At 37.3% G+C, this 25,485-nt stretch overlaps 1 protein-coding gene across 5 annotated transcripts in view; it reads left to right on the forward strand.

The window, feature by feature from the left end:
* The window catches only part of RELN (reelin), a 697,060-nt gene that overhangs the window by 518,368 nt on the left and 153,207 nt on the right, over nt 1-25,485 (forward strand). For all 5 annotated transcript variants that reach the window (XM_079932058.1, XM_079932060.1, XM_079932059.1 and 2 more), the window contains 8 exons: nt 1,642-1,754; nt 3,099-3,307; nt 4,059-4,187; nt 4,880-4,989; nt 8,574-8,640; nt 15,376-15,609; nt 16,274-16,435; nt 21,011-21,247. In XM_079932058.1, the coding sequence (XP_079788184.1) occupies nt 1,642-1,754; nt 3,099-3,307; nt 4,059-4,187; nt 4,880-4,989; nt 8,574-8,640; nt 15,376-15,609; nt 16,274-16,435; nt 21,011-21,247 (1,261 nt within the window). The remainder of the gene's footprint in view (nt 1-1,641; nt 1,755-3,098; nt 3,308-4,058; nt 4,188-4,879; nt 4,990-8,573; nt 8,641-15,375; nt 15,610-16,273; nt 16,436-21,010; nt 21,248-25,485) is intronic.

The following is a 25,485-nucleotide window of genomic DNA, read 5'->3' on the forward strand; positions in this document are numbered from 1 at the left end:
ACAGATGTAACATGCCAGACTTCACAAATACCACCATCCAAGTTACTTCTGTTATCATGGTCTTTCTTGTACTGGTCAGGTTCTAGCTTTCTTACCTAACATCACATTTCAGTAATTTCTCCCCAGGATCAGATAGATCCCAGTTACCCAGATCGAGTTTAAGCCAGACACTTGCAATAATTGACACTTTATTTTTTTATACAGATGGTGAGTCTCAGGCTTTTTTTTTTTTTTTTTTTTTTTTGCGGTACACGGCCCTCTCACTGTTGTGGCCTCTCCTGTTGCGGACCACAGGCTCTGGACGTGCAGGCTCAGCAGCCATGGCTCACGGGCCCAGCCGCTCTGTGGCATGTGGGATCTTCCCGGACCGGGGCACGAACCCATGTCCGCTGCATTGGCAGGTGGACCCTCAACCACTGCGCCACCAGGGAAGCCCTCAGGCATTATTTATTGATTTTACTAGATTAACTCTTAAAGGGTAACTTTATTCTAGAGTTTTTGAGGTTGCTTTTTTGTCACCGTAGAGTATTAGCAACAAAAATTGCCTGTAGATAAAAATTAACATTGATGATGGTTGATTTAAGAACTGGAAGAGGGTTTTTTTAAAAGATAATAATAAAAAGTTAATGTTATAAATTTTGGACCTTAGGGGTAGAATATTTGCCAGGAAATCCATGTACATATCACCACTCCTGCTATTATGTTTGGTGCTGTTATGAAGGATGATGGTGAGTGGGGAGAGGTTTCTGGTTAGACATGTAATCCTTTAAAATCCAGGTTAAGCAGACAATTGATAGAAGCCAGCAGTAATAAGGATTATTGGCCGAATGCGGTAGAATAGAGGGTCAAAGGCTGAGACATAACATCAACTCCTGGCTCTTCCACCAACTGGTTAAATTATCTTCAGTTTCAGGTACTTGCTCTGTTATTCAGTTGCATCATCAGGATGATCTTAACTACCTCTCAGTTCTAACTTTATATCATTTCATATGACTATAAAGTAGTGTGATAGAGAGTAAACTACCCTATATAGCTTCCAAGAATCAAATGAAGTACCAAAAGTAAAAATGTAAAATGAACTGCATCTAAAATACAAATACCCCAATAAAGATGTTAAAAAAAAATCTTTTTCCTAAGTACTAAAAAAAAAAAAAAAAGCAAATACCTAATATGTGCTAAAATATTAAAGATACTACATACAACAGTTTAAGTAACACACTGCTTCAGAAATCCTTGATTCAGTGAGTCACCACAGTTTTTTTAAAACCGTAATCAATAGGTTCTGAACCTGGGCTATAAAGACCTCAAATATAAGGAAGTAATGGTTTATTAAAAAGCAGAGCACACTTCTTTAATGAGAGTTAAGATATGGACAGGTAGTCACAGTTTGTTGCAGACTATTATTTGAGTAATCTCATTAAGTAAATAGTTTGGCCTTCACAAATGTCAAGTCTTTGATCTTTAGCATGGCCTATCTGAACTATCTTCATAAATTTTTCCTTTGGGTCTGGTTACCTTTGTTTAGGGTCATTCTTAAGTGACATCTGGGTTTCATAATTATTTTTTATCCTGAAATTTAATACTACGTTTTACATGTTAATGGATGCAAGTTGGTACTAACACTTAAAATTTTTTGTGCAGGAGGGATTTGTGACCCTGGAGAGTCTCATGAAAATGATATCATCCTGTATGCAAAGACTGAAGGAAGAAAAGAGCACATTACACTGGATACCCTTTCCTATTCCTCATATAAGGTACCCATGCCAATCTGTGTGTCAGATGGCCCCACCCCAGTCCAGGTCAAAACCATGAAGACCATGCTAGATGCCGTGCTAGAGGATAAATCTCTCTTCTGGCAGCCCAGAAAGTTGCCACATTTCTTTAAAACAGTGACATGGACATTATTTTAGCGTTCACTTTTTTTTCCTGATACAAACAAAAAGTGAGGTTTTATCAGGAAGAGTGAATTACAGCCCATTAGAAACAATAAGGAGGAGCCCAACACTCTGACAATTATTCTCGTCCCTAAGAAAGCCCTAAAAGTGGCTCTAACTATGCAGCTTCACAGACTTGGCATCAGGCATAGTGACTATTAATTTAGCATTTGAGGTTTCCTAGGCAGAAGACGTTGTAAAAGTACAGATTGCTATTACCTTTGCTTTTTTCTTTGATAATTTGAGGCAGAGATTGAGTCTTTGGAGCCAGAGATTTGCCCTTTGGATTTAGGACAGATGTTGGCTCTAGTTATTTGCAAACATCTTCAAAATTATGTGATGCTTATCACAAGGTAGAAAATTATCCTCTTCTAATAGTAGATGTATTAGTGCTGAGAGTACACTCACACATTCATTACTAGTTAGCCTTCCCTCCACGTTGATGGCACCTTCGGGACTTTAAAAAGTTTGAACACAGCCAGCCTCTAGCATCTCATAGCTTCAGTTAGGAAGACAGGAGATAAGCATCAAGGCTAGAATAGGGAACAACCAAAGAAAGTACCCAGTACACTCCACATGCTACGGTCACCCAAGTTATACCATTTGGGATTTCATAATGGACCACTCTTCCAGCTGTGACTAGGTAGGGTTCCACCCGCTCTGGTCAGCTGCATGCCTCAGACCAAATCAATACGTCAGTTATCGTGGATTAACTCTTTGCTCTGGCTGTTTCCGCTTAGAGTCCTATTTTCAGAATACCTAGTTTGGCAAAGAATTCATATTATACAATACACTTTAAAAGAAGACTGATGACGAAATGTAAATAAGTTGCTTTTATCTTGTGCTAAGGTAGATAAAATGGATACATATGCTGTGATAACTTTTAAAGACCTTAAACCAGTTTATCTTCAGGTAGAGAGGGCCTGATCAGTCACACACAGGGAGTTCCAGGTGTCTGCAAAGGAGGAATTCTGAGTGACTAAAATGAGTGCCCCATGAGGACAGCATCTTCTACATGAAATAACAAATGGAACATACAGAATATTGCTTGGTGCTTAATCAACGGCAGTTATGTACATAGTAATTGCAAGATTGAATTTAGGAGAATTCACAAGACTCCCGTAGGGAAGGTTATGAGTGATTTTGGTTTCCTTTGTTTTGAAGGTTCCATCTTTGGTTTCTGTAGTCATCAATCCTGAACTTCAGACTCCTGCTACCAGATTTTGTCTCAGACAAAAGAACCATCAAGGACATAATAGGAATGTCTGGGCCATAGATTTTTTCCACGTCTTACCTGTTCTCCCTTCTACAATGTCTCACATGATACAGTTTTCCATTAATCTGGGATGTGGAACACAGCAACCTGGGAACAGGTAGGAAGCCGCATTCTGTGCGCCTGTGGACAAATTAACAATGAACACGTGGACTTGGCTATTAAATCAGAGCAACTTCTCAGTAGGTTTTCAGCTGAATTTTTAATAAAATATCCATTAACAAAGTACACACTTTCCCTCAAAGGAAGAAAAAAGTTCTTCAGTTAATATGTAGAGTATGATTAGATAGATTTTGATTAGAAATGGCTTTATTCTAAGAGCTTGGTCTTAGGTATCAGAGGTGTTTGGAGGAGCTGTGGCAGCCATCCATTCTGACAGATTGCTGAGAGAGCAGAAAAAACAAACCAAAGAAAAGCTTGACCCCAGTTGGTTAGTGACCCCGTAATAATAGGCACAGAAATCAATTAGCACTTCAAGAGCTATGACTTCTCGGTTTCACTTGCTGAAGTGTTGCCCTTGTCCTTTCTAAGGATTTTGTCAGTCTGACATTCACAGGATGAAGCGGCAGTGTGAGACATGGTAATTGCCTTGCCATCTATCAGATTCAGGAGCACAAACTCAAGTTCGCATTCGCTGTCTTTAAAACATATTTTGTTTCTATAGCAGTAAATTAACTGCTTGCCTTTTGAAAGCTGGTCAGACTTCAGTAGAACGGAAGATGCTTTGGAAACAGCATCTTAATTTGTACAGTAGTTCTACAGATGTTTAATGTCCCTCGCCAGAGATGAGTCATTTCATTACATTTGTTATCTTTGCCCCTTTTTTGTTGTGCTTGGTCTGGTGTTATCAGTGTCAGCTTAGAGTTTTCTACCAACCATGGGCGTTCCTGGTCCCTGCTCCACACTGAATGTTTGCCTGAGATCTGTGCTGGACCGCACCTTCCCCACAGCACGATCTACTCCTCGGAAAACTACAGTGGGTGAGTGCATTCTAACATAGCAAGAGATCTGAATCCATGTTGCAGACTCAAAGTCGATGAGTAAGCCTGAGATTAGTGTTTTTGGCATAACAGGTAAGGAAGCTGCCTTCTCTTTTTCATCTGATTTAGTAGTGATCTCATTTTTAAAACAGACAGTAACTTTGGTAAATCTGATGCAAGATCACAATTTGTAGAGTCATTCATTCTTTAGGTATTTGGCTTTTATATTTTGGATTACATAAATTTAAGTTCTATACGATGACCCTATAGTTACTACCAGAAGGCTTATTGCCAAAATACTTACTTAAGAAAAGATAGACAAATGGAAGAAAGTCAAGCTTTGGAATTGAACCTGGGCTCAAATCCTGGTTCTGCCGGCTATTGATACTTGTGTAATGCTATTTACTCTAACTTTCCACGTAAATTAAGGACAGTGATTGACCCCCTTAAGGACTGTTAAGAGAATTAAAGATGACTATGTAAAATACTTGCCACTTTACAGGATAAGCACTAGATAAATAGATCAACAAACTCCACAGGTGAATTTAAAGAGTTCATTACCAAACTTAAGTGCTATCTCAAGCATACAGAGACTAGAACTTCAAAAGCATGTAAAATAGATTCAAAAGATGTGAACATGGATGTGAAGCTGTTTTGTGCTAAGAAGCTCTTTTGTACTAAATTTCTTGCAGGTGGAACCGAATAACGATTCCTCTTCCTAACGCAGCACTAACCCGGGATACCAGAATTTGCTGGAGACAAATGGGACCAATCCTTGGAAACATGTGGGCAATTGATAATGGTTAGTTTATGTCTGTCATAATCACATGCCATTGATGTAGCATCTTCCTGTGCTTTTGTTCATCAGCACAGACTTAATCACCGTTCTAAGTCATGGTCTCGCGATTCATTAAATGCCCTTTCTTCCCTTTCTCCTTTGCATTCCGTTAGAAGCCCAGGGATGCACAATCAGAAAAAAAGACAGCGGAGTCAGCAATATTAGAGGCTAGAATGTTGCAACATACATTATTTTAAAATGCATAAAGTCGTGAAACTCAGACTTGTAGTTGATGACAAGGGATATCCTAACATTTTCCCTGAATGTTTTCTACAAAATTAACATACATACCATCCTGCATGTATTAAAATAAGACCCATTCTTCTCTTAGTAGCTACCACAACATCTGGAATGCTTCTCCTGTAGATGCAGACACCACACATCAGGAAATGTCATCTCTAAAATGAAACTTCTGAAGTGAAACTTTTACCTCTTTTTCAGAAAACAGTATAAAAGGAAAATTCAGAAATACATAAAATATCCTGTTATCTTTCATTTTTAAGTGAATTGTTGATAAACAATGTTGTTGCATTACATTAAAGCCAATATCACTTATGACAAGTGCACTGAGAAAAGATAATATTTAATCTATTGGAGTGCATGACTGTAAATTTCTTATATTTTTTATTAATAGCCAACTCTTTTAATAATTCTCATTACAGGCAGATTCATAGATTCCCTATTTTCAGAGAGTATATAAATCTGACTGAAGAGTTATACTACAATGAAGTAGAGGGAAGGAAGGAAGGACAAAATATCAATACTTAAGCAAATTTAGTAGTATAGCCACTGACTTGTGTCCATTTTATAAAGCAGGAAAAGCCTACACTGTTGTTTCATGCTGATTTTCCATCTCTTAATAATATTTTTGTTATTTTTGAAAATTTAAAAATTGATACATAATTCAAGAAGTTTTACATTCTTGAAACTCAGGAGTAACTTCAGGCAAGATAATTTGGTGATGAGCCGATGTAAATTTTTTAAACAATCTGTATTCAAAGAAGACCAATAAAAGACCCAGACTTCAAAGACCTTATGAGCTGTATGGATATAAACATATGGACACAAACATAGTGTATTTGCAAAAATGTCTAAGGATGAATTTGTTAAGATGGAATTTCTCCATTGGTAGACTATTTTGCATAGTATTTGAATTAATACACCTGTTAATTAGCTCTAGGGAATGAGTATGTGCCTCTGGTTTATGGGATATGGATGACATTTTCCTGCTGTCATACTTTTCAGTGGTCCTATAATGAACTTAGATTACTTTAAATAATCAGAAAAGAAATTGGAAAGTCAGTAATGAAATAAAGCATATAAGGAAACTAAGAGCACAAATGAAGTCACATAAGCCTGTGAAAAGAATATCTAAATTTCCTAAAGAAGGCTAATACAACATGATTCTAAGTCAGAAAGTCAGAAAGTCCTGAGTTCCCAACATCAAGCTTTGAGTAGAATGAGAAAAGATAAAAACACATGGAATAGGTATGGTTAGGAGTGTGGGTCGAATGCAGAACTAGAGGCAGAATCTCTTAAATTCTGACATTATTCTATACATGAGGCTTTCGCGGAAGCAGAACCTGCTCTCTGGTTTCTTCAAAAGGCAAGAGGAGGACACACTGTCACTCCCTCCCAAGGGAAATGTGTGTCAACTTGCCAAAGAACCCTTGAAGTCTCCTCCATTTCACTATGGAATTTCAGAATTATATCAAAGAAAACAAACAGAAAAAAACAGATCAATATTGGAAATTATCCTGAAATTCTTAGTAAAATGGAAGATCCTAGAGCCCAATATGTTTATTACCACTTTTTAATTTTTAAAACTGGATTGCATCAATGATAATAGTGAAGAAAACTATCTTTTCCACACTCTTAGAAAAACAGAGCCTGTAAATTTACTCATACTGCAAATCCTAATGACTTCATCATTAGCAGGGGAAGATGACAACAAAATTCTTTTTTCCAATTTTTTCATTGACTTGGAAAGTCTTATTCTACTGTTGAGTTTTTTTAATGATGGGGACTTTGTGATGTATGACATTGGTACACTATAGGGCAGCCCCGCAGAATGCAATGAACCGCTTACAGGACTTAGAGCAAATCCTACAGCAGCCATAAAATCAAGAGGGCTGGGAAAACAATCCATACACTCTTCCATGCTAAAGAAGGATGAAACCCCTTTCTGATTCCTCAGCACTCGGTGTCCAGTGGAGCCATCAAAGCAGGTGGGGCAGGAAGGTGGCGAAGGATACTTGACTCCAGTATGAGATGATGATCATAACCATATGGTGCCAGGTTCCAGGCATGAAACATTTAGTTTATTCGTTCCTCAAGGAATATTATCCCACTTTAAAGGATAGGGACACATAGGCTTAGCCAGGATAAATCACTTATCCACAGTTTCCCAGGTGAAGCCAAAATTTGAATCCAGGGTTTTTTGACACCTAAAACCAATACCTTTTGAACAACTGAGCCTGCTATCTAATCTCTTCCTAAACCAACAGTTTCCTTGAGAAAGAGTTTTTCCACGGGCCTGCTTTGCATCTCATTAGCTCTCATTTCCCTAACAGCTGCACCTGTTAACTGACTTCCAGGGATTAAACGCTTGTAGAAGCCTAGACCACAGGAAAGTTTTTTAAAAAATAAAATTGCTTAACTCTTTTGATGTGATTACAAGACAGAGGAGAAAATGATAATGAATAGTAAGTTTGTTTATGCCTGAAATTGAATACGGGAGGTCTCAGTAACCATCGCGTCTCTAATTCCTCATTGGTTTGTCCCACATTCACACTATTTGGTGTGTTACTGATTGTACTGATTATCAAAAGGTTTAATATCTTTAAATGCATTTGAGTCTGAGTATCTCAGAACCTACCATTCGACAGGCAGGGGCCCTTCTCTCAGCATTCCCAAGGTTAGAATTTAGGTTTGTAAGATCATTATCAGTCAAGCCCACCATTTAAAAAAAGGTCTGCATTGTAGAGAAGACTTTATGCTCAACCACAGATTTTAACTCCCCACTTCAGGAAGGATGAATTAATGTTTAGAAATACATACAACAATCATCTGCCGTGGTATAGATTTTCCTCAGATGAAAATGAAATTATAGTTTTTTTAAATTAAATTATAATCTATTTATTTTTTGATATATCAAATTGATCCTTTCTAAATTCTTTATTTCCACCTGAAGAATATAAACTGTGTGGAGAGTTCAAAACAGAAGCACTAATATTCTGCCTGAAATCACGTTAGCTGAAGAGACTCCATTAAGGAACCCAAATCACATGGCCCTACTTTCTCTGCTATGAAAGATTAAAATCTTGAAAGGATTATTTAAGTTAAAAGAGTTCTGGCAGATTTGTAACTAAGCACTTACCTTGTCACGCAGCACTCTATATGTCATCTGGATTCCTGTGCACAACATACATACAAGGAACGAGATTTCATGGGTATGGCTTCACAAAATTGTTTCACATGCTGACGGTGTTCTTGGTCGTCTTTCCAGTGATTTTGCCATCTTTCACATGCTCTCTTTTGCCCTGCAGTTTATGTTGGTCCATCGTGTCTCAAATTCTGTTCTGGCAGAGGACAGTGCACTCGACATGGTTGCAAGTAAGCAGTTCTGAGTCATATCTATACTTCTCTTTTTTGATATGTGCTTTATCTACTGAAACCATGGGTCATATTAGTTTGTTTTAATTTCCTTTTTAGGCTTTTAAGGTCTTTGCAAGACTAAAAGTAGCATACTCCAAATGGAATTTAAGTGTAATAGAATATTAAACGTATTTTGTAAGTGGAAGTTGCTTAATAAATACATTTTCTGTTAGGCTAAATTGTGAACAGATGTAGCATACTTCATGTAAATTCGTGAACAAATTGGAATTCTTCATAGTTTGATGGCTGCCTTTTCCATCTTTAGTGTCTTCAATATGGTATTTCCCCATAAACTTGTTCTAGTGTTCATGAGTCATATTTTAATTCCTGGCATGCTTTGTAAATGAATTATAAAAATCAATAATGACCCATAGACCCAATGTTCAAGGAAACTGGAGTGGGCCAAATTAACAGATTTGATAAGAAAATTCATCATCTCTAAATGTAACTTCAAATCTTGCTTACTTTTGAAAATCTTTTGAGTCTTCAAAATGATATATAAAGAATTTTATGTAATAATGATGTTGAATATGAAGTATGAAATTACACATAAACAGTTTAATATCCGGTCACCATCGGAGCATTGCATTATATTTATTTATAGCAAGAATGGATAGTCATTATGTCATTCACCTATCATATTTAATTATAAGATATCCTGAGAATTACTGAAACCACAGTCTTTTTTATACAGATAAGTTTTCAACAATGGATCATCTAGTCTCTCTTCTTGTCCTCCAAACAAAAAAGAGTCATTAATTAGCCAGTTAAATAATTAATTAATGGAAAACTCATTTTAAAAATCATTAAAAAATCATAAAAGTGCTTTGAACCTGATCATTTAGAAATTATATATATGAGGCAAGACATTGGTCACCACTGAAGTTAGAGTGTCGGGTTAACTTTGTTATTTAATTGAAGTATACTTGCTTTACAATATTGTGTTAGTTTCAGGTGTACATCATAGTGATTTAGTATTTTTGCAGGTTATATTTCTTTATAGGTTATTTAGTTCCCTGTGCTATACAGTAAATCTTTGTTTTATCTATTTTATATATAGTAGTTTGTATCTGTTAATCCCCTACCCCTAATTTGTCTCTCTCCTCTCCCTCTCCCCTTCCGTAACCACAAGTTTGTTTTCTGTGTCTGTGAATCTGTTTCTGTTTTGCTATATACATTAATTTGTATTATTTTTTAGATTCCACACATAAGTGATATCATATAGTATTTGTTTTTCTTTCTGACTTATTTCAAAAAGCATAATATTCTCTAGGTCCATCCACATTGCTGCAAATGGCAGCATTTCATTCTTTATGGCTGAGTAATATTCCATTTTATATATTATATATACCACATCCTCTAATGTAAATCATCTGTAATGGGCACTTGGGTTGCTTCTATATCTTGGCTATTATAAATAGTACTGCTATGAACATTGGGGTGCACGTATCTTTTCAAATTAGAGTTTTTGTTTTTTCCGGATATATACCCAGGAGTGGAATTGTTGGATCATATGGTAGTTCTGTTTTTAGTTTTTTAAGGAACCTCCATACTCTTTTCCAAGTAGCTGCACCAATTTACATTCCCACCAAAAGTGTACAAGAATTCCCTTTTCTCCACATCCTCTCCAAAATTATTGATAGGTATGTACTTATTGCCATTTTATTTCTTGTTTTCCAGTTGTTTTTATAGTTCTTCTTTGTTCATTTCTTTTTCTTTTTCCTATTGTAGCTTGATGATTTTCTTTTGTAGTATGCTTGAATTTCTTTCTTTTTGATTTTTGTGTATCTCTTTTATATGTTTTATTTGTGGGTTCATATATGTTGACCCATAACTATATCTACTTGCTTTAAACTGATAAAACTGATAATTTAAGTTCAAATACATTCTAAAAAACCTACATTTTTTACTCTCCTCACCCACGTTTTGGCTGTCATTTTTTTACATCTTCATGCTTATCCCTATACTATTTATTGTAGTTATGGTTGCTTTTATAATTTTTCTGTTTTTTAATCTACATACTGGCTTATTTAAGTGATCTTCAGTCCTCACTATATATTTTCCTTTCCTATTGGGATTTTCCCTTTCCTGTAGGTTCTTGCTTCTTTTCCCATTTAGAGGAGACCCTTCAACATTTATTTTAGGGTAAGTTTAGTATTGCTGAATTCTTTTAGTTTTTGCTTCTCTGAGAAGTTCTTTGTCTCTCCTTCTGTTTAAAATGATAATCTGGCTGGGTAGAGTATCTTAGGTTGCAGATTCTCCCTTTCAGGACTTTGAATATACCATGCCACTCCCTTATGGCCTGAAAAGTTTCTGCAGAGAAATCAACCGATAGCCTTATAGGGTTTCCCTTGTGTATGACTGTTTTTCTCTTGCTATCTTTAGAATTCTCTATCTTCAACTTTTGCCATTTTTATTATATGTCTTAGTGTGAGTCTCTTTGGGTTCATCTTGTTTGGGACCCTCTGTGCTTCCTGCACCTGAATATGTTTCCTTCTTTAGGGTGGGGAAGTTTTCAGCCATAATTTCTTCAAGTGCGTTTTTGATCCCCTTCTCTCTCTTCTCCTTCTGGAACCCATTATGCATATGTTGGCATGTTTTATATTATCCCATAGATCTCATATGTTGCTTTCATTTCCTTTTCTGTCTGCTGTTCTGATTAATTTCCATTATTCTGTCTTCCAGATCATTTATGCATTCTTCTGTATTATTTATTTGGCTATTCATAGCTTCTAGAGTGTTTTTTATCTCAGAAATTGAATTATCTGTTTTTGATTGGGTCCTAGTTCCTTGTTAAGATGATCTGCATTTATATTGATAGTCTTTCTTAATTCAGTTAGCATTTATATTACCAACTTTTTTTTTTAAATGCACAACGTGAGAGTTGTGATTTGACTTTTAAGAATTTTCTTATCTTTTATAAATTTTTTTTGGCCATACCACATGGCACGTTGGATCTTAGTTCCCTGACCAGGGATTGAATCCACGCCCTCTGCATTGGAAGGGCAGAGTCTTAACCACTGGACTGCCAGGGAAGTCCCTATTACCAAATTTTTGAATCCGTGTCTGGTAGACTAATTATCTCTGTTCCATTATTTTTTTCAGGGGTTTTCTCTCTCTAGTTGCAGTGAGTGGGGGCCACTCTTCGTTGCAGTGCGCGGGCTTCTCATTGCGGTGGCTTCTCTTCTTGTGGAGCACAGGCTCTAGGTGTGCAGGTTTCAGTAGTTGTGGCATGTGGGCTCAGTGGTCGTGGCGCATGGGCTTAGTTGCTCCACGACATGTGGTATCATCCTGGACCAGGGCTCGAACCTGTGTCCCCTGCATTGGCAGGTGGATTCTTAACCACTGTGCCACCAGGGAAGCCTAAGGGGGTGTTTTTATGTGAGAGCATCCCCATGTAGACTGCATGTGCCCAGTGTCTTTGGTGTGAGGACTGGATTTGACGTGGATGCCACCCACATCTTTCCTCAGGGTCTGCTGGCCACTATCACCTTGATAGGGGATGTTGTTGATGCTGGAGGAGCTAGAGCCTGCGCAATGTGTGAGGCAGGACTTCCTCTCTGCTCCATGAGTGTTGGAGCCATGTCAGGGGTGGGGTCTGCTCCACAGTTGCTGGAGGGGACGACCTGAGGGTAGGGCTCCAGCTGGCTGTGTTCCCTTTAAGTGTACGTTATGCCTTCTCCTGACACTGGGACCTTTGCCCCAGTGGAGGAGAGTGCTGAAGTAAGTGAGGCTACTGCACTTACAGAAGTCTGATGTGCTGCTTGTGTAGGTATCTGCAGCTCTGCTCAGATGCAACCCAAGTTTGCATCCTTTGCCTGTTGTCATTTCCTAGGTCTAGTGCAAGGTTGTGGCATGGAGTGAGCGGAGCCAGAGAGTTTGCTCAGCTGGGACTGGGGGTCGGTGCTTGTGGTTGCAGGAATTGAAGCAGCTGAGCCGCCGTCAGAGGTCTGGGTTGCTTCTGGGGTGTGTAAGCGCAACAATGGCCGCCGCCGCCCCACATGGACCACACCCCAAGCCCCCAAGCCTCCTCTTTGTCCCTAGATCGAGTTTTCTCCCAGGACCTGTCTTCCCCAGATGGAGCACCAAGCTGTGGCATGGAGTGGGCAGGGCTGGAGCATTTGCTTGGCTGGGAGCCAGTCACAGGGGCTTCAGCAGCTGCGCAGCCATCAGGGGTCTGTGCTGCTTTCACGGTGCTGCCAGAGTAAGCCGCACTGCCCCACCCAAACCCCAGGCCCCCCAGGCTGCTCCTGTGCCCCTATATCAAGTTTTCTCCCAGAACCTGGCAGCTCTAGATCCAATGCCAAGCTGTGATGTGGGCAGGGTTGGAGCATTTGTTCAGCCGGGAATGGGGGTCACTGTGTTGACCGTGGGGGCTGGAGGAGCAGTGTTGTCACCGGGGGTCTGGGCTGCCTCAGAAGCACTGTTTAGTAAGGAGCAGCAATGGCCGCTACCCTACCGAGACCACACCCCAGGCCATTTCTGCGTCCCTAGATGGAGTCTTTTCCCAGGTCCTGGTTGCCCTAGATCCCATGCCAAGCCATGTTGCAGAGTGAGCAGGATCGGGCTGTTCACCTAGCGTGGATTGGGGAGCACGGCGAGGTAGCAGCCACTGGTCCAGAGCTCGCTCTGCCCTGTCTGTTGGCAAGCCAGCACCCGTGTGTTCCTTGCGAGTGGAGTCTAGGCTTCTCCAACCCTTCTGTCTGTCCCAGCTGTTCTCCCAGCAGCCAAGGGGGCTTGTCTCCTCCATGTAGGACCCCAGGACTGGGAAGCCCAGTCTGTGGCTCACTTCCCAGGGTGAGGGTCCAACCATACAGTCCTTCCTTTCCTCTTAGACCCCTCCCAGAGGTACAGATCCCAAACTGATGCCTTTTTTTCCCACCCTGCCTCGTTACATGGCCATCTTTCTTGGCAGCCTTGGCTGTATAGGAGTTCTTCTGCCAGTTTCCGGTTAGTTTTCCATGAGAATTGTTCCACATATAGGTATATATATATATATATATATTTTTTTTTTCTTTGCGGTACGCGGGCCTCTCACTGTTGTGGCCTCTCCCGTTGCGGAGCACAGGCTCAGCGGCCATGGCTCACGGGCCCAGCCGCTCCGCGGCATGTGGGATCTTCCCGGACTGGGGCACGAACCCACGTCCCCTGCATCGGCAGGCGGACTCTCAACCACTGCGCCACCAGGGAAGCCCAAGGTGCAACCTTTTTGATAAAATGATGATAACTATAACCGCCCCCCAAGAATATCCAATACACATAAAATTTGGCGTTTGATTTCAGGACATTCACACACTCCATGGACCCTCTGTGAGGCCAGCATAGATCCCAGTTTCTGCACTAGTGCTAAAGAAGTAACCTTATGAGTTGTGCCATAATATCACTTCATTGGTACACTTGCTTTATAAAAGGCTCGTTTCACAGACTCACAGACATAGAAAACAAACCTATGGTTACCAAAGGGGAAAAGGGGTGGTAGAAGGATAAATTAGGAGTTTGGAATTAGCAGATGCACTCTACTATATATATAATAGATAAACAACAAGGACCTATCGTGTAACACAGAGAACTATATTCAATATCTTGTAATAAACCATAATGGAAAAGAATATGAAAAAGAATATAGGTATGTATAACTGAATCACTTTGCTGTACACCAGAAACTAACACAACATTATAAATCAACTGTACTTCAATAAAAAATTAAAAATAAATAAATAAAAATAAAAGGCTTGCTTCAAATTTTAGAGTGTTTTGCATGCTTAGATGAGAACCTGCCACCCACCCAAAAAGACACCAATTTAATTTTATAATGGGAAACATAGTAAATATAGTGAGAAAGAAATAGTGCAGTAAAAATGAAGAATTTGAAACTAATTCCTGATGAGCAAACTCCTTAAAATATAAAAGTTTCTGATATTCAATTATTAAGTCATCTGTGATGAGTTTTCTCACTGACAGAAGACTCAGGGAGCTCCATATATATTCTAGTCAGCTAACATAAATACAGCACATCCTTACATGGCAGCAGGCAGGCTGGTGTGTGTGTGTGTGTGTGTGTGTGTGTGTGTGTGTGTGTTTCTTGAAGCACCGCTAATGTGGAATTCCACTGAGACAACACAGTTCTGCTAAGGACATCTATCTAGGTCAAGGGTGTATACATTCCCTTTATAATGCCAATCTAGTTTCCAATCTTTTCCAAATATTTCCAGTAATTACTGTCAAAAACAGAATGTGTATTTTTACGTTTGTTCATAAAGGAAATTTATTCTAGATATCTTATAGAAGCATTTTATTTATGTTGTTTCTTTTACAAATTTAATGAACATCATTGTGAATAAAATTATACACATATAATATACCTTTTACAAAGATTTTAAACTGGAAATGTGCACAAGCATAGATGCATTTGCAGATAAATTACTGGCATTGGTTGAAGGTGAGTGCTGAATTATTGTTTTAATCATAAGCTTTTTTTTACAGCAGGACTGTGCAAAGGCTGTATTCTTTTGGGATATTTACAATTACTTCTCCCATATCAAGTCTTCACATTCAGTATTCTCCAAAGACGAATGAGCTTTGATTACCATTCAATCCAGTCCTGGCCTCTGGACTTCCTCATCCCCAAAGTGGATAAAGGAATCCCTGAAAGGGCCAACAGTTTAAGATTTAATATCATGGTTTCTTTTTCAGGTGTGACCCTGGATTTTCTGGCCCAGCTTGTGAGATGGCATCCCAGACATTCCCAATGTTTATTTCTGAAAGCTTCGGCAGTTCCAGGCTCTCCTCTTACCATAACTTTTACTCTATCCGTGGTGCTGAAGTCAGCTTTGGCTGTGGTGTCTTGGCCAGTGGTAAGGCCCTGGTTTTCAACAAAGATGGGAGGCGTCAGCTAATTACATCTTTCCTTGACAGCTCACAATCCAGGTGAGTTAAAGCAGGGTGGAATACATACAGAAACGAGATAACAGTTGAATTCAGATCTATTAATTTTCAATTTTTTCTTTTTTACTAATATATATCTTCTGATTTTCAACCAGGTTGAGAGGAAGCTTATAGTTTATATAGAGTTAATTTGCCCTGGTTTTTAATAAATTAAAAGGCTCACTGATGACGTTAAGATACTAATGACTGACTAGATTTTTTAAAATATGAACTGTTAGCATCAAAACTGTTCTTAAGCCAAGGGCTAGTTAATTATTTATGTAGTTTTATTTATTTGACAGCTTGCAGAGGCTGATTAGATTTACTCTACATCTCTCCTTCCCCCAGTGCTTAATAAATAATGCAGCAAAGGAATGATTGGCGTTTTAACTGTATGTACACAAGTATGTAGTATACAAATATGTATAAACATACCGTTATATTTGTATAGATATATCTGTCTACAAAACACATGCAGTGACCTCATCTTCTACATATATTCATACATCTCACAGTGAAATTACTTACATTTTATAGAAGAGGGATGAGTGGAAACCTACAGCTTTTGAGTAGTTTATTTAAATTTGTTCAAAATTCTTTAAAAGCCAAAATGAATGTTATGATTTCAAATGTTTATGCACACTAATTCTAGACAATTCGTGTCTAGGTTTCTCCAGTTCACGTTGAGGCTGGGGAGCAAGTCTGTTCTGAGCACATGCAAAGCCCCTGACCAGCCTGGTGAAGGTGTTTTATTGCATTATTCTTATGATAATGGGATAACTTGGAAACTCTTGGAGCATTATTCATATCTCAACTATCATGAGCCCAGGTATGTTGGAAAACACTTGGAAAAAATGGTAAGGGTGATATCTCCTTCCTGGGGAAATCATCATTCAAGTGGTGTAAGAGTCCAGATGCTTTTGCATTGAGAGATGGTGAGGACAAAGATTGATGCCTCTTGCAATGAAAAGCTAGAAAGCTGCATTCTTGTAATTCATTTGCCCTACTGACTTCTGGTAATTTGAAGAAATTTATTCTCATATTCTGAAATGTGCATCTAAGGGAAATATTTTGATACCTAGGAAAGAGAAAAATAACTAACACTACTTTCCTTATTCAACTATAGTGCAAACTATTAGGTACGATTTTAATATGGTACTAAATTATAAATGCTGTTGATAAATATTTTTAGCAATGCATGATAATATATTATAATAAATTATATGAGATAATAACTCATAAAATCTGATGACCAATTTGCATGTAATATAATTAAGTAATGAGTATAAAGAAGTTTTTCTAGCATGTGTAGAGTCCCTGGCAAAGGTGGAGTGGAGGCTGTATTTAAAGCCCTTTCTTCAGGCCACTTCTATTTTTCTTTGGCTTATATATTTCATAATATATAGTCACAATTGTGAGATTTAAGTTTTACTTGAAGTAGGGCCATCCTTCAGTTTGGGAGAGTGGTAATCAGCATTTGTGATACGATTTCGGAAGAGTCCAGAGAGTCCTCTCCTTTTCTAGAACACTTATTGACTTGCTCACTGAAATTCCTTTAAAATAGCAGGAGAAGAGGAGGATGGGAAAGTTAAAATAGCACTAGAGGAGGTATCACTGTGACTTACATTCACTTTCCGATATAAAGAGCTAATACAGTTTACCTTCCTGGAAGTACGTACGTGTTGATCATGGAAAGATGTGAAAAAGAGTGAGGAGGGCTTCCCTGGTGGCGCAGTGGTTGAGAGTACACCTGCCGATGCAGGGGACACGGCTTTGTGCCCCAGTCCGGGAAGATCCCACGTGCCGCGGAGCGGCTAGGCCTGTGAACCATGGCCGCTGAGCCTGCATGTCCAGAGCCTGTGCTCCGCAATGGGAGAGGCCACAACAGTGAGAGGCCCGCGTACTGCAAAAGAAAAAAAAAAAAGAGGACTTTGGGCACTGAAGTGTGCATTGGCACCATGGCAGAAGGACAGGGGCAATGATGATAGAGTTTATATACTTTAAAATTCTGCCTAGAGCTATCCCTTCATTTAAGTATTTGCAAATAGATGAGAACTTTTATTTTCATTAGAAGATGAAGTAACATGTAACAGAGATAATAGTTAACAACTATTATGAGTGGTAAATACTATATGTTGTAAAATTTAAGAGAATGCACCAGATGTGTTGAGTCTTTTCCCTATAAGGGTAAATGTAAGACTAAACTCAACTTTCTCACTCAGTAGAGACATATGAATCCCAAAGAAACATTTCATAGGTTCTCCATAATAAGCATTAAAAGAAAATTAAGCAAAAATCAAGGTGATAATAAAAATGATGAAAGCATGAAGAAAATATCATTGTCCTAAGTTAAATTGGCCCAAAACACAATTTTTTCTAACAAGGATGGACAGCTTCAAAATTCAGTAATCAATTTGTAGCATGAAATTTAATTAATCTTGGTTGATATGAAAAGAAATTATACACTTAATGTACTATTGCACAGGTACATTTAATCTTGTCTGCCATTTGACAGCAACATTTTTCTTCTAAGCAGAACCAAGGTGGCTTTTCAGCATTAGGTATGTGCACAGCTTGAAAGATTAAGATCAGAGGGGAGATTTTTTTAAAAGGAGAACGTGGTAGTGGAACCAAGAACACTTTCGTTTTATATATATTGCCTCTGTCCAAGAGACTCCTCCCTCCTCCCCCTCTCTCTTATAAATATTAATAAAAGGTGACACGGCAGAAGTAGAATTTGATATATTCTAGGCACTAAATTATGTTTTATATGAGAAATAGTACAAACCATGTAAACTCTCCATGAGACAGTTAATTATTGATGCCTTTAGCCATTTGCTGTGTTTTCTTCAGTATAAATTGCTGTCTGTAATTGCTGTGAATTCCATATTGTTCCTTTCTGCCATGGTTGTTCGAAAATGAAGTGTGATCCATAAATTAGATGTGATAGTTGGCTAACTACCGTTATTCCTAGCTGATTTCTAATAATTTCCTTACGTATAATTCACTCAGTAAGTGAAAGAACTCTATCTGCTTGATATTAATAAAAGTTAAAGTCTGTAAATATATCTAAGTTAATCTTTTAATTCTAACTGACTAGACTGCCTTGTGAACTAATTGGCATTCTTATTAATATAAAATTATATATTTTTGGTGAGACAAATTATTCTAGATTTTTCTTAATTATAGGGCTTGGTTTCTTATTCTAAAATTATTGTGAAGTCTAATTATATTTTATTTTTGTCTTGATTATTATATTTGATTACAGGAAATCCATGAGCTTAGTACCTATCCAAAAAAGGAAGTTTGAGACAGAAAGTTGACCTAAGTCCCTGGGTTTTCATCTAGGAATATTCTGATCGAATGGCTCCATAGCCATTCTAACCAGCCACTGTAATATGCATAGAGTGGTAAAGCAGAGACTCCCACCCCACTCCAAGATATAACGTAGAGGTAAAGGATGCAGACTCTAGAGCCATGTTCCCTAGGTCCATAGCCTGGCATTGTCAGTTAAAAGCTGCTTAACCTAAAAGAAAATCTTTAACCTCCTTGTGCCTCTGTGTTTGAATCTCTGTCAGGGTATACTGATAATATGTACTTCATCTACGCAGCAAGAAGTTACTCTTTTTATACGCCAGACACTATTCTAGGTGCTAAGATACACTAGTGAAAAATAGAAAAAAGTCTCTGACTTTGCCATAAGGATATTATTATCCCAGTTTCACAGATGAAGATGCTAAGGCACATACAAGTTAAATACCTTCACTGAAGCTGCAGAGTTATCAATCATGAGGTGACAAAGTGCATACTTTAACCCAAGAGTCTGACTACAGACTCACAGTCTTCACATCTCTGCTGGGGAAAATATTGGGCACTTCAGTTACTGTTCTCACACACATATGCACTTTATTTTCCTTTAAAGTTGCCCGAAAAATTCTACTTCTCAGTTGTTAATTTTTAATATTATATTTATTTTCATCAGCGAGAACAGTAACTGCTTTTAAAATTATTAATATTAAAAGAAAATTATAATTTTCTAATAACAATGATAATCAAATTAAATTATTAAATTAATGCATGATGTTTTCATTGTTGAGCCAGTTTGAATATAGTTTATTTTATTCTATATTTGATATGTAAACATAAATATTATTTAATTATTTAATAAATAAATAAATATTTAGAAAATTAAAGTGAAAATTACTGAAATAATTAAGTATTTAATAAGTACTTTTCTTTTAATAAACTCACATTGGTTAAAAAATTTCAGCAGATTGTGGAAAGTACTTAAAAAAATCATAAACCTGTTATAGCTATGTCTTTTTAGTTTAAGAAATGTTTTTTAATTTATATTTCTGTATTTGAACATTGATTTCTCATCATTTAAAAAGTATGTTTTCTCACATTACAAAAAGTCCTACCAATTTTTTACTGTTTAAATAATCAATGGTGATAATCGTGTTATTCCACCCCATATTTTCATATGCAGATTATTTAAAGTAAAAATAGATATTACTTTTAATAACTTTCAGTATGCAAAAAATTACATTTTCAAGATGTGATTTAATGTTTCTTTGTGTAATAACTAAAGATGAACATAATACAAATATGAAAATCAATCTAATTTCTCAGTAAATCCAGCCTTAGACATTGAAGTTTTTAAATAATTTATTTCTAAGTTATCCAGCTAGTCACCTGTCTTAGGGAGTTTTTCTTTGCTCACTAGGAAGAAGATTCAGTCGCTTCAGTGTACGTTTACTGCAAACACCTCTCCTGGTGTATAATTGTACACTGATGGAGATAAATGTTCCATTTGCCATTTGTTTCACATCGCACCTTGTGTACGGATTTGAGCAGCATGGTACTATGATTTATGGAGCTTTCAAGCAGATGTCATTGCAGTGGCAATTAATATATAGTTCTTGCTGCTGTGTACAATGATTGCTCCTGGAAATTAGATATTATTCTTAATTTTCTTCCCCATTTGTCAGATACAGGTTTACTGTCATAGCCACCATGACACAGCAAGTGACCTCGCACACTATGCTGAACTCCTGGGAATGAGGAAGTGCCATGGTTCCAACCAGCCCAAAAGTATAATGTGTGTAACAAGCTGCCCAAGATCCTTTACCAGACTTAGGCAAATCCTGCCACATTGACAACTATGTTTTATTGAGTTAGCTTTTCTGAGAGCAGCTGAGTGCAAGCAAAGTCACAGTTTTAGATGTGTTGAGAAGACTTTGTTGGAGTCAGACAGGAAATTGGAAATCTCAAGAATGTTTGTCATAGTGGGAGAATTATTTTTTCAAATATTATACTGTAGGAAAAAAAGATCCTGCTATAAATGTTTGTATTTTAAGATAATCAAAGTAATCTGAATTTTTACTTCTATTTTCTTCTTCAGAATAATCTCTGTAGAATTACCAGATGATGCAAGACAGTTTGGAATTCAGTTCAGATGGTGGCAACCATATCATTCTTCCCAGGGAGAGGATGTATGGGCTATTGATGAGATTATCATGACATCTGTACTTTTCAATAGCATTAGTCTTGACTTTACCAATCTTGTGGAGGTCACTCAATCTCTGGGATTCTACCTTGGAAATGTTCAGCCATACTGTGGCCACGACTGGACCCTTTGGTAAGAATTTCATCTTTGTTCTTGTGGTTATTGTTACAATTTGCATTAAGGATTGAAACCCAAAGATGATCTTCCAGTCCATCCAGCACTTAGTCGTTTGTTGACAAATATTAGCTGAACATGAACCATTTGAAAAGTCGCTGTTATGTCTATAAGTAAGTTATCTTGGGAAAGAAGACTAAAAACAAAACACTGATAGATTTAAATAAATATAAAATTTCACTATATTTATTCATCTCAAATTTTCATTTTCCCACCATTACATATAAAAACCCTCTTCAAGAAGTGTTAATAACTAAAGTGACTAACGTATTCTCCCTTCATGGAGGTCCATCATGATCATAGTGAAAAGTGAAATCACTCTAATGACTACTTTAAAAAAATTTCTCATCACATGTTTTATTTTCATGCTGTCTTACATAAAGTCCAAGAAGTTTCTCCAACCCAAAGATATTCTTTTTAGTCCATTTTATCAAGCAATATTGGACCAGTGACTTGTATAGTTAATGTCAGTGGGGTTTCAAGCGTGTGGGATTTCCTAGTCAAGATACCTTTCATTCTTAGATTTTTTTTCTCCCTATCATCATATGCAAACTTAATTATACATTAAGCAGTAAATAAATAACTTAAGACTATGATTAGTACTTCAAGAACATCAGTAGGATGACACAATAGTGATTACCTAGTTAGGAGGTGGCAACTTTAGATAGAGACGAGGAGGCTGTGTTTGGGTAGTTCAGAGAGTGGATACAACACATTCCACTAATTGGAAAGTAAAAGAGCAGGAAGTTCCAGGCACATGAAGATCTGAAGGAAGAACGTACGTACAACTACAGGAAACTCTGTGGTGCAAAGACTCCCAAAGCATTAGTGACCATGACATGTTCAAAAACCAGGAAGAAGGCCAATGGTGCTGGAGCCCAGGTAATGAGGGAGTGAATGTCAGAAATAGAAGCCAAGAGATATGCAGAAGCCAGATCAGATAGGACTTTCTAGGCATAGAGATCCTAGGTTAAGTCTCAGGTCTGTATAATTTCAAAACTCACAACCTTCACCACTGTGCAAACTGCCCCTCTTTGGGTTCCTTTAGAACTTTAAACATGATTGAGGAATAATTTTCTAAGAGTCTTTTACTTTCTATTGAGTCATGGTCAGACCAATTTAATTTCTCCAGATGAATCTTGCCAAAAGCTATTCACTGCAATTGTCTCCCGAGAACATATCATAAATGACCCATCAGTGACCTTATCATAATTAGAGGTAAATTTTACACACCATTGCACATAAAATTACCTTTGATGGGAATTGTGCATGGACAGTCACATCTCACACACAGCAGGCTAAAATTCTAGCATCAAAATGACAGCTAATGGCATGGAAGTACAGCTGATCACTTTTGCTGCAAGCACTGTCAAACTAGATAGAATGAAATTTCTCTATGACAAAATATGAAAGGTTATATTGTGTGTTTTCTAGTTGATAGCCTCAGATGCTTATTTTTATGCATGCTGTTTCTTAGTCCTGGAGTCTTCAAAGAAAATAAAGGGGTGAAGCAAGTAAGATACAAAGATGTAAAGCAAAATGAGATTTCTTGGAATTTTATGGTTCTGCAATTTTAAATTGACCTAAATTAACAATAATCCAAATTGGTCATATACCATAAACTATCCCCCAAGTTTGTGTAGCAGTTTTTCTTTCCAGCACTTTGAATACAACAAAGAATCATATCATGAATGCAAGTCCTGTATAATGTTTATTTTTTCGTAAGTAGTTAACATCTGCTCAGATAAACTCCAAAGTTGCTGAGCATTTTAATTTTAACACTTGGGTTGAATACATGATAACAGCAGTTTAATTTCTGTGCTTTGCAAAACGCTAAGAACAATATCCTTTCACACAAGTCTGATGAATATTCTTAACCCACCACTGCTTTAATTGGTGGAGATACATTTACTCTGTGAAAGTACAATCACAATAATTATAGAAAACCATAAGAAAATATAAATAATTGTACAATCCCCATGGGCACCTTGAGCAGCGCCACAGGAGTTTTATTAACAACCACATGTGAGCAATCAAATTTGACTTCTCTGAAACGAAAAGGAGTTGTCTTGGCTATGAAACAACAGAGACTATACTCTGGTGGTGATAATGAGACTAGAGAAACACATTAACCGCTTTAATAAGGACATGAAAAATGCTCTCTGCTCATTAAAATGAAACAACATGGAAGATTTCAAACTATTCCCATTTTCTTAGCCAATGAATCAGAATAAAGCCCCGTTTAATGACACCGTTTTCTCTCTGCTGCTGTTGAAGAATATATAGTCCAAGTTCCAAGTTCAGTGTGAACTCACTTTAGCGATGTTTTTCAGAAACACTTATTACGATACTGAAATTCAAATGATGATATTGACCAACTATTTATCATAACTACCTAGTCCTAAAAACAAGGTTTTTTTAAATGTAAAACCTTTGGAGCATGTTATTAAGTTAAAATTCTTTGAACATATTCAAATATGTGGCCTCTGCCGTTCAATGACCTGTTTTTCTCAAGGGAAATTTTGAAATGTATACACGTTCTGTATAAATGACTGGTGTTAAATTAATTATTGTTGGCTTTTGCCAGCTGAGAGTTCATTTGGTTCTCATTTTCTAACTCATGGCTTTTCATGAGCATGGATTGTTGTTACTGAGAGTGTTCTCCAGGGAAAACTTGGACAATTGTTTTTTCATTAGAAGAACTACAGTCAATATGCTATAAATCACTTTACAATATGTCATCTTAGAGCACATTTTTCCATGGGGAAATGAATTGCCTTTAATTATTTGTAGTACTTTCCTTTCTTCCATACATAGTGTCTGAAATCAGAACCTCTGTCTGCTTTGTGTTCTAAAAATAGTCTTTAAAGCCTCTTCCATATATTTTAAGATCACTAAGGGAGTTATTTTAATTGAGATTTATTAAAGATTATTTGACTAATACTATTAGTGATAATACCAAGGGACCTTTACATTCCTCTGTCTTATCTAGTAGACTAGCTAAGTATACAGGTGGAAAGGACATTGCTATCATATTATCTAGAGTTTTGGTTTCAAAATGTGTAAAACTATGAGGGTATGGTCATCATAGCATATTAGAATTGGCAGTTCGTTTTAGTAGAAGAGATAAGGAGTTTTCCAGACAGGCAAAGGCTAAAGGAGTTCACCACTAGATGGGCTTTACAAGAAATGTGATAAAGGACAGTCTTCAAGCTGAAACAGAAGGGCTCTAGTTAATAACAGGAACAGGTATAAAAGTGTAAATCTCACAGCTAAGGGTAAATATATAGTTAAATTAAAAATACTCTCATGTTGTAATGGTAGTGAGTAAATCACTTATAAATCTAGTATGAAGGTTAAAAGACAAAAATAGTAAAAAAAAAAAAATAGCTGTAACTATAATAATTTGTTAACAGATAGACAAGATAAAAAAGATGTAAATTATGACACCTAAAACATGAAACATGGTGGAGGGGGGTAAAAATGTAGAGCTTTAGTGTGCATTTGACTTAAGTTGTTATCAGTTTAAAATAGACTGTTACAAATGTAAGACGTTTTATATAAACCTCATGGTATCCACAAAGTAAAAACTCAGAGTAGATACACAAAAGATAAAGAGAGGGCTTCACTGGTGAATTTTACTAGACATTCTAAGAATTAATACCAGTTCTTCTCAAAGCCCTCCAAAAAGTATAGAAGAGAGAGGAATACTTCGAAACCCATTTTACAAGGCCAGCATTACTCTGACACCAAAACTAAGCAAGGGTGTCATGAGAAAAGAAAATTACAGACCAAGATTCCTGATGAACATAGATACAAAAATCCTCAGCAAAATACTAGCAAATCTAATTCAACAACACATTAAAAGAATATATACCATGATAAAGTGGGATTTATTCCTGAGACACAAGGGTAATTCCACATGTGAAAATCAGTCAAGTGATACACCACATTAATAAAATGAAAGATAGAGATTGGTTCAAGATGGCTGAGTACAAGGACGTGTGCTCACTCCCTCATACGAGAGCACCGGAATCACAACTAACTGAACAGTCATCGACAGGAAGACACTGGAACTCACCAAAAAAGATACCCCACATCCAAAGACAAAGGAGAAGCCACAATGAGATGGTAGGAGGGGGCGCAATCACAATAATATCAAATCCCATAGCTGCTAGGTGGGTGACTCACAAACT

The sequence above is a fragment of the Stenella coeruleoalba genome (genome assembly GCF_951394435.1).
Source record: "Stenella coeruleoalba genome assembly, chromosome: 9".
Classification (NCBI taxonomy): Eukaryota; Metazoa; Chordata; class Mammalia; order Artiodactyla; family Delphinidae; genus Stenella; species Stenella coeruleoalba.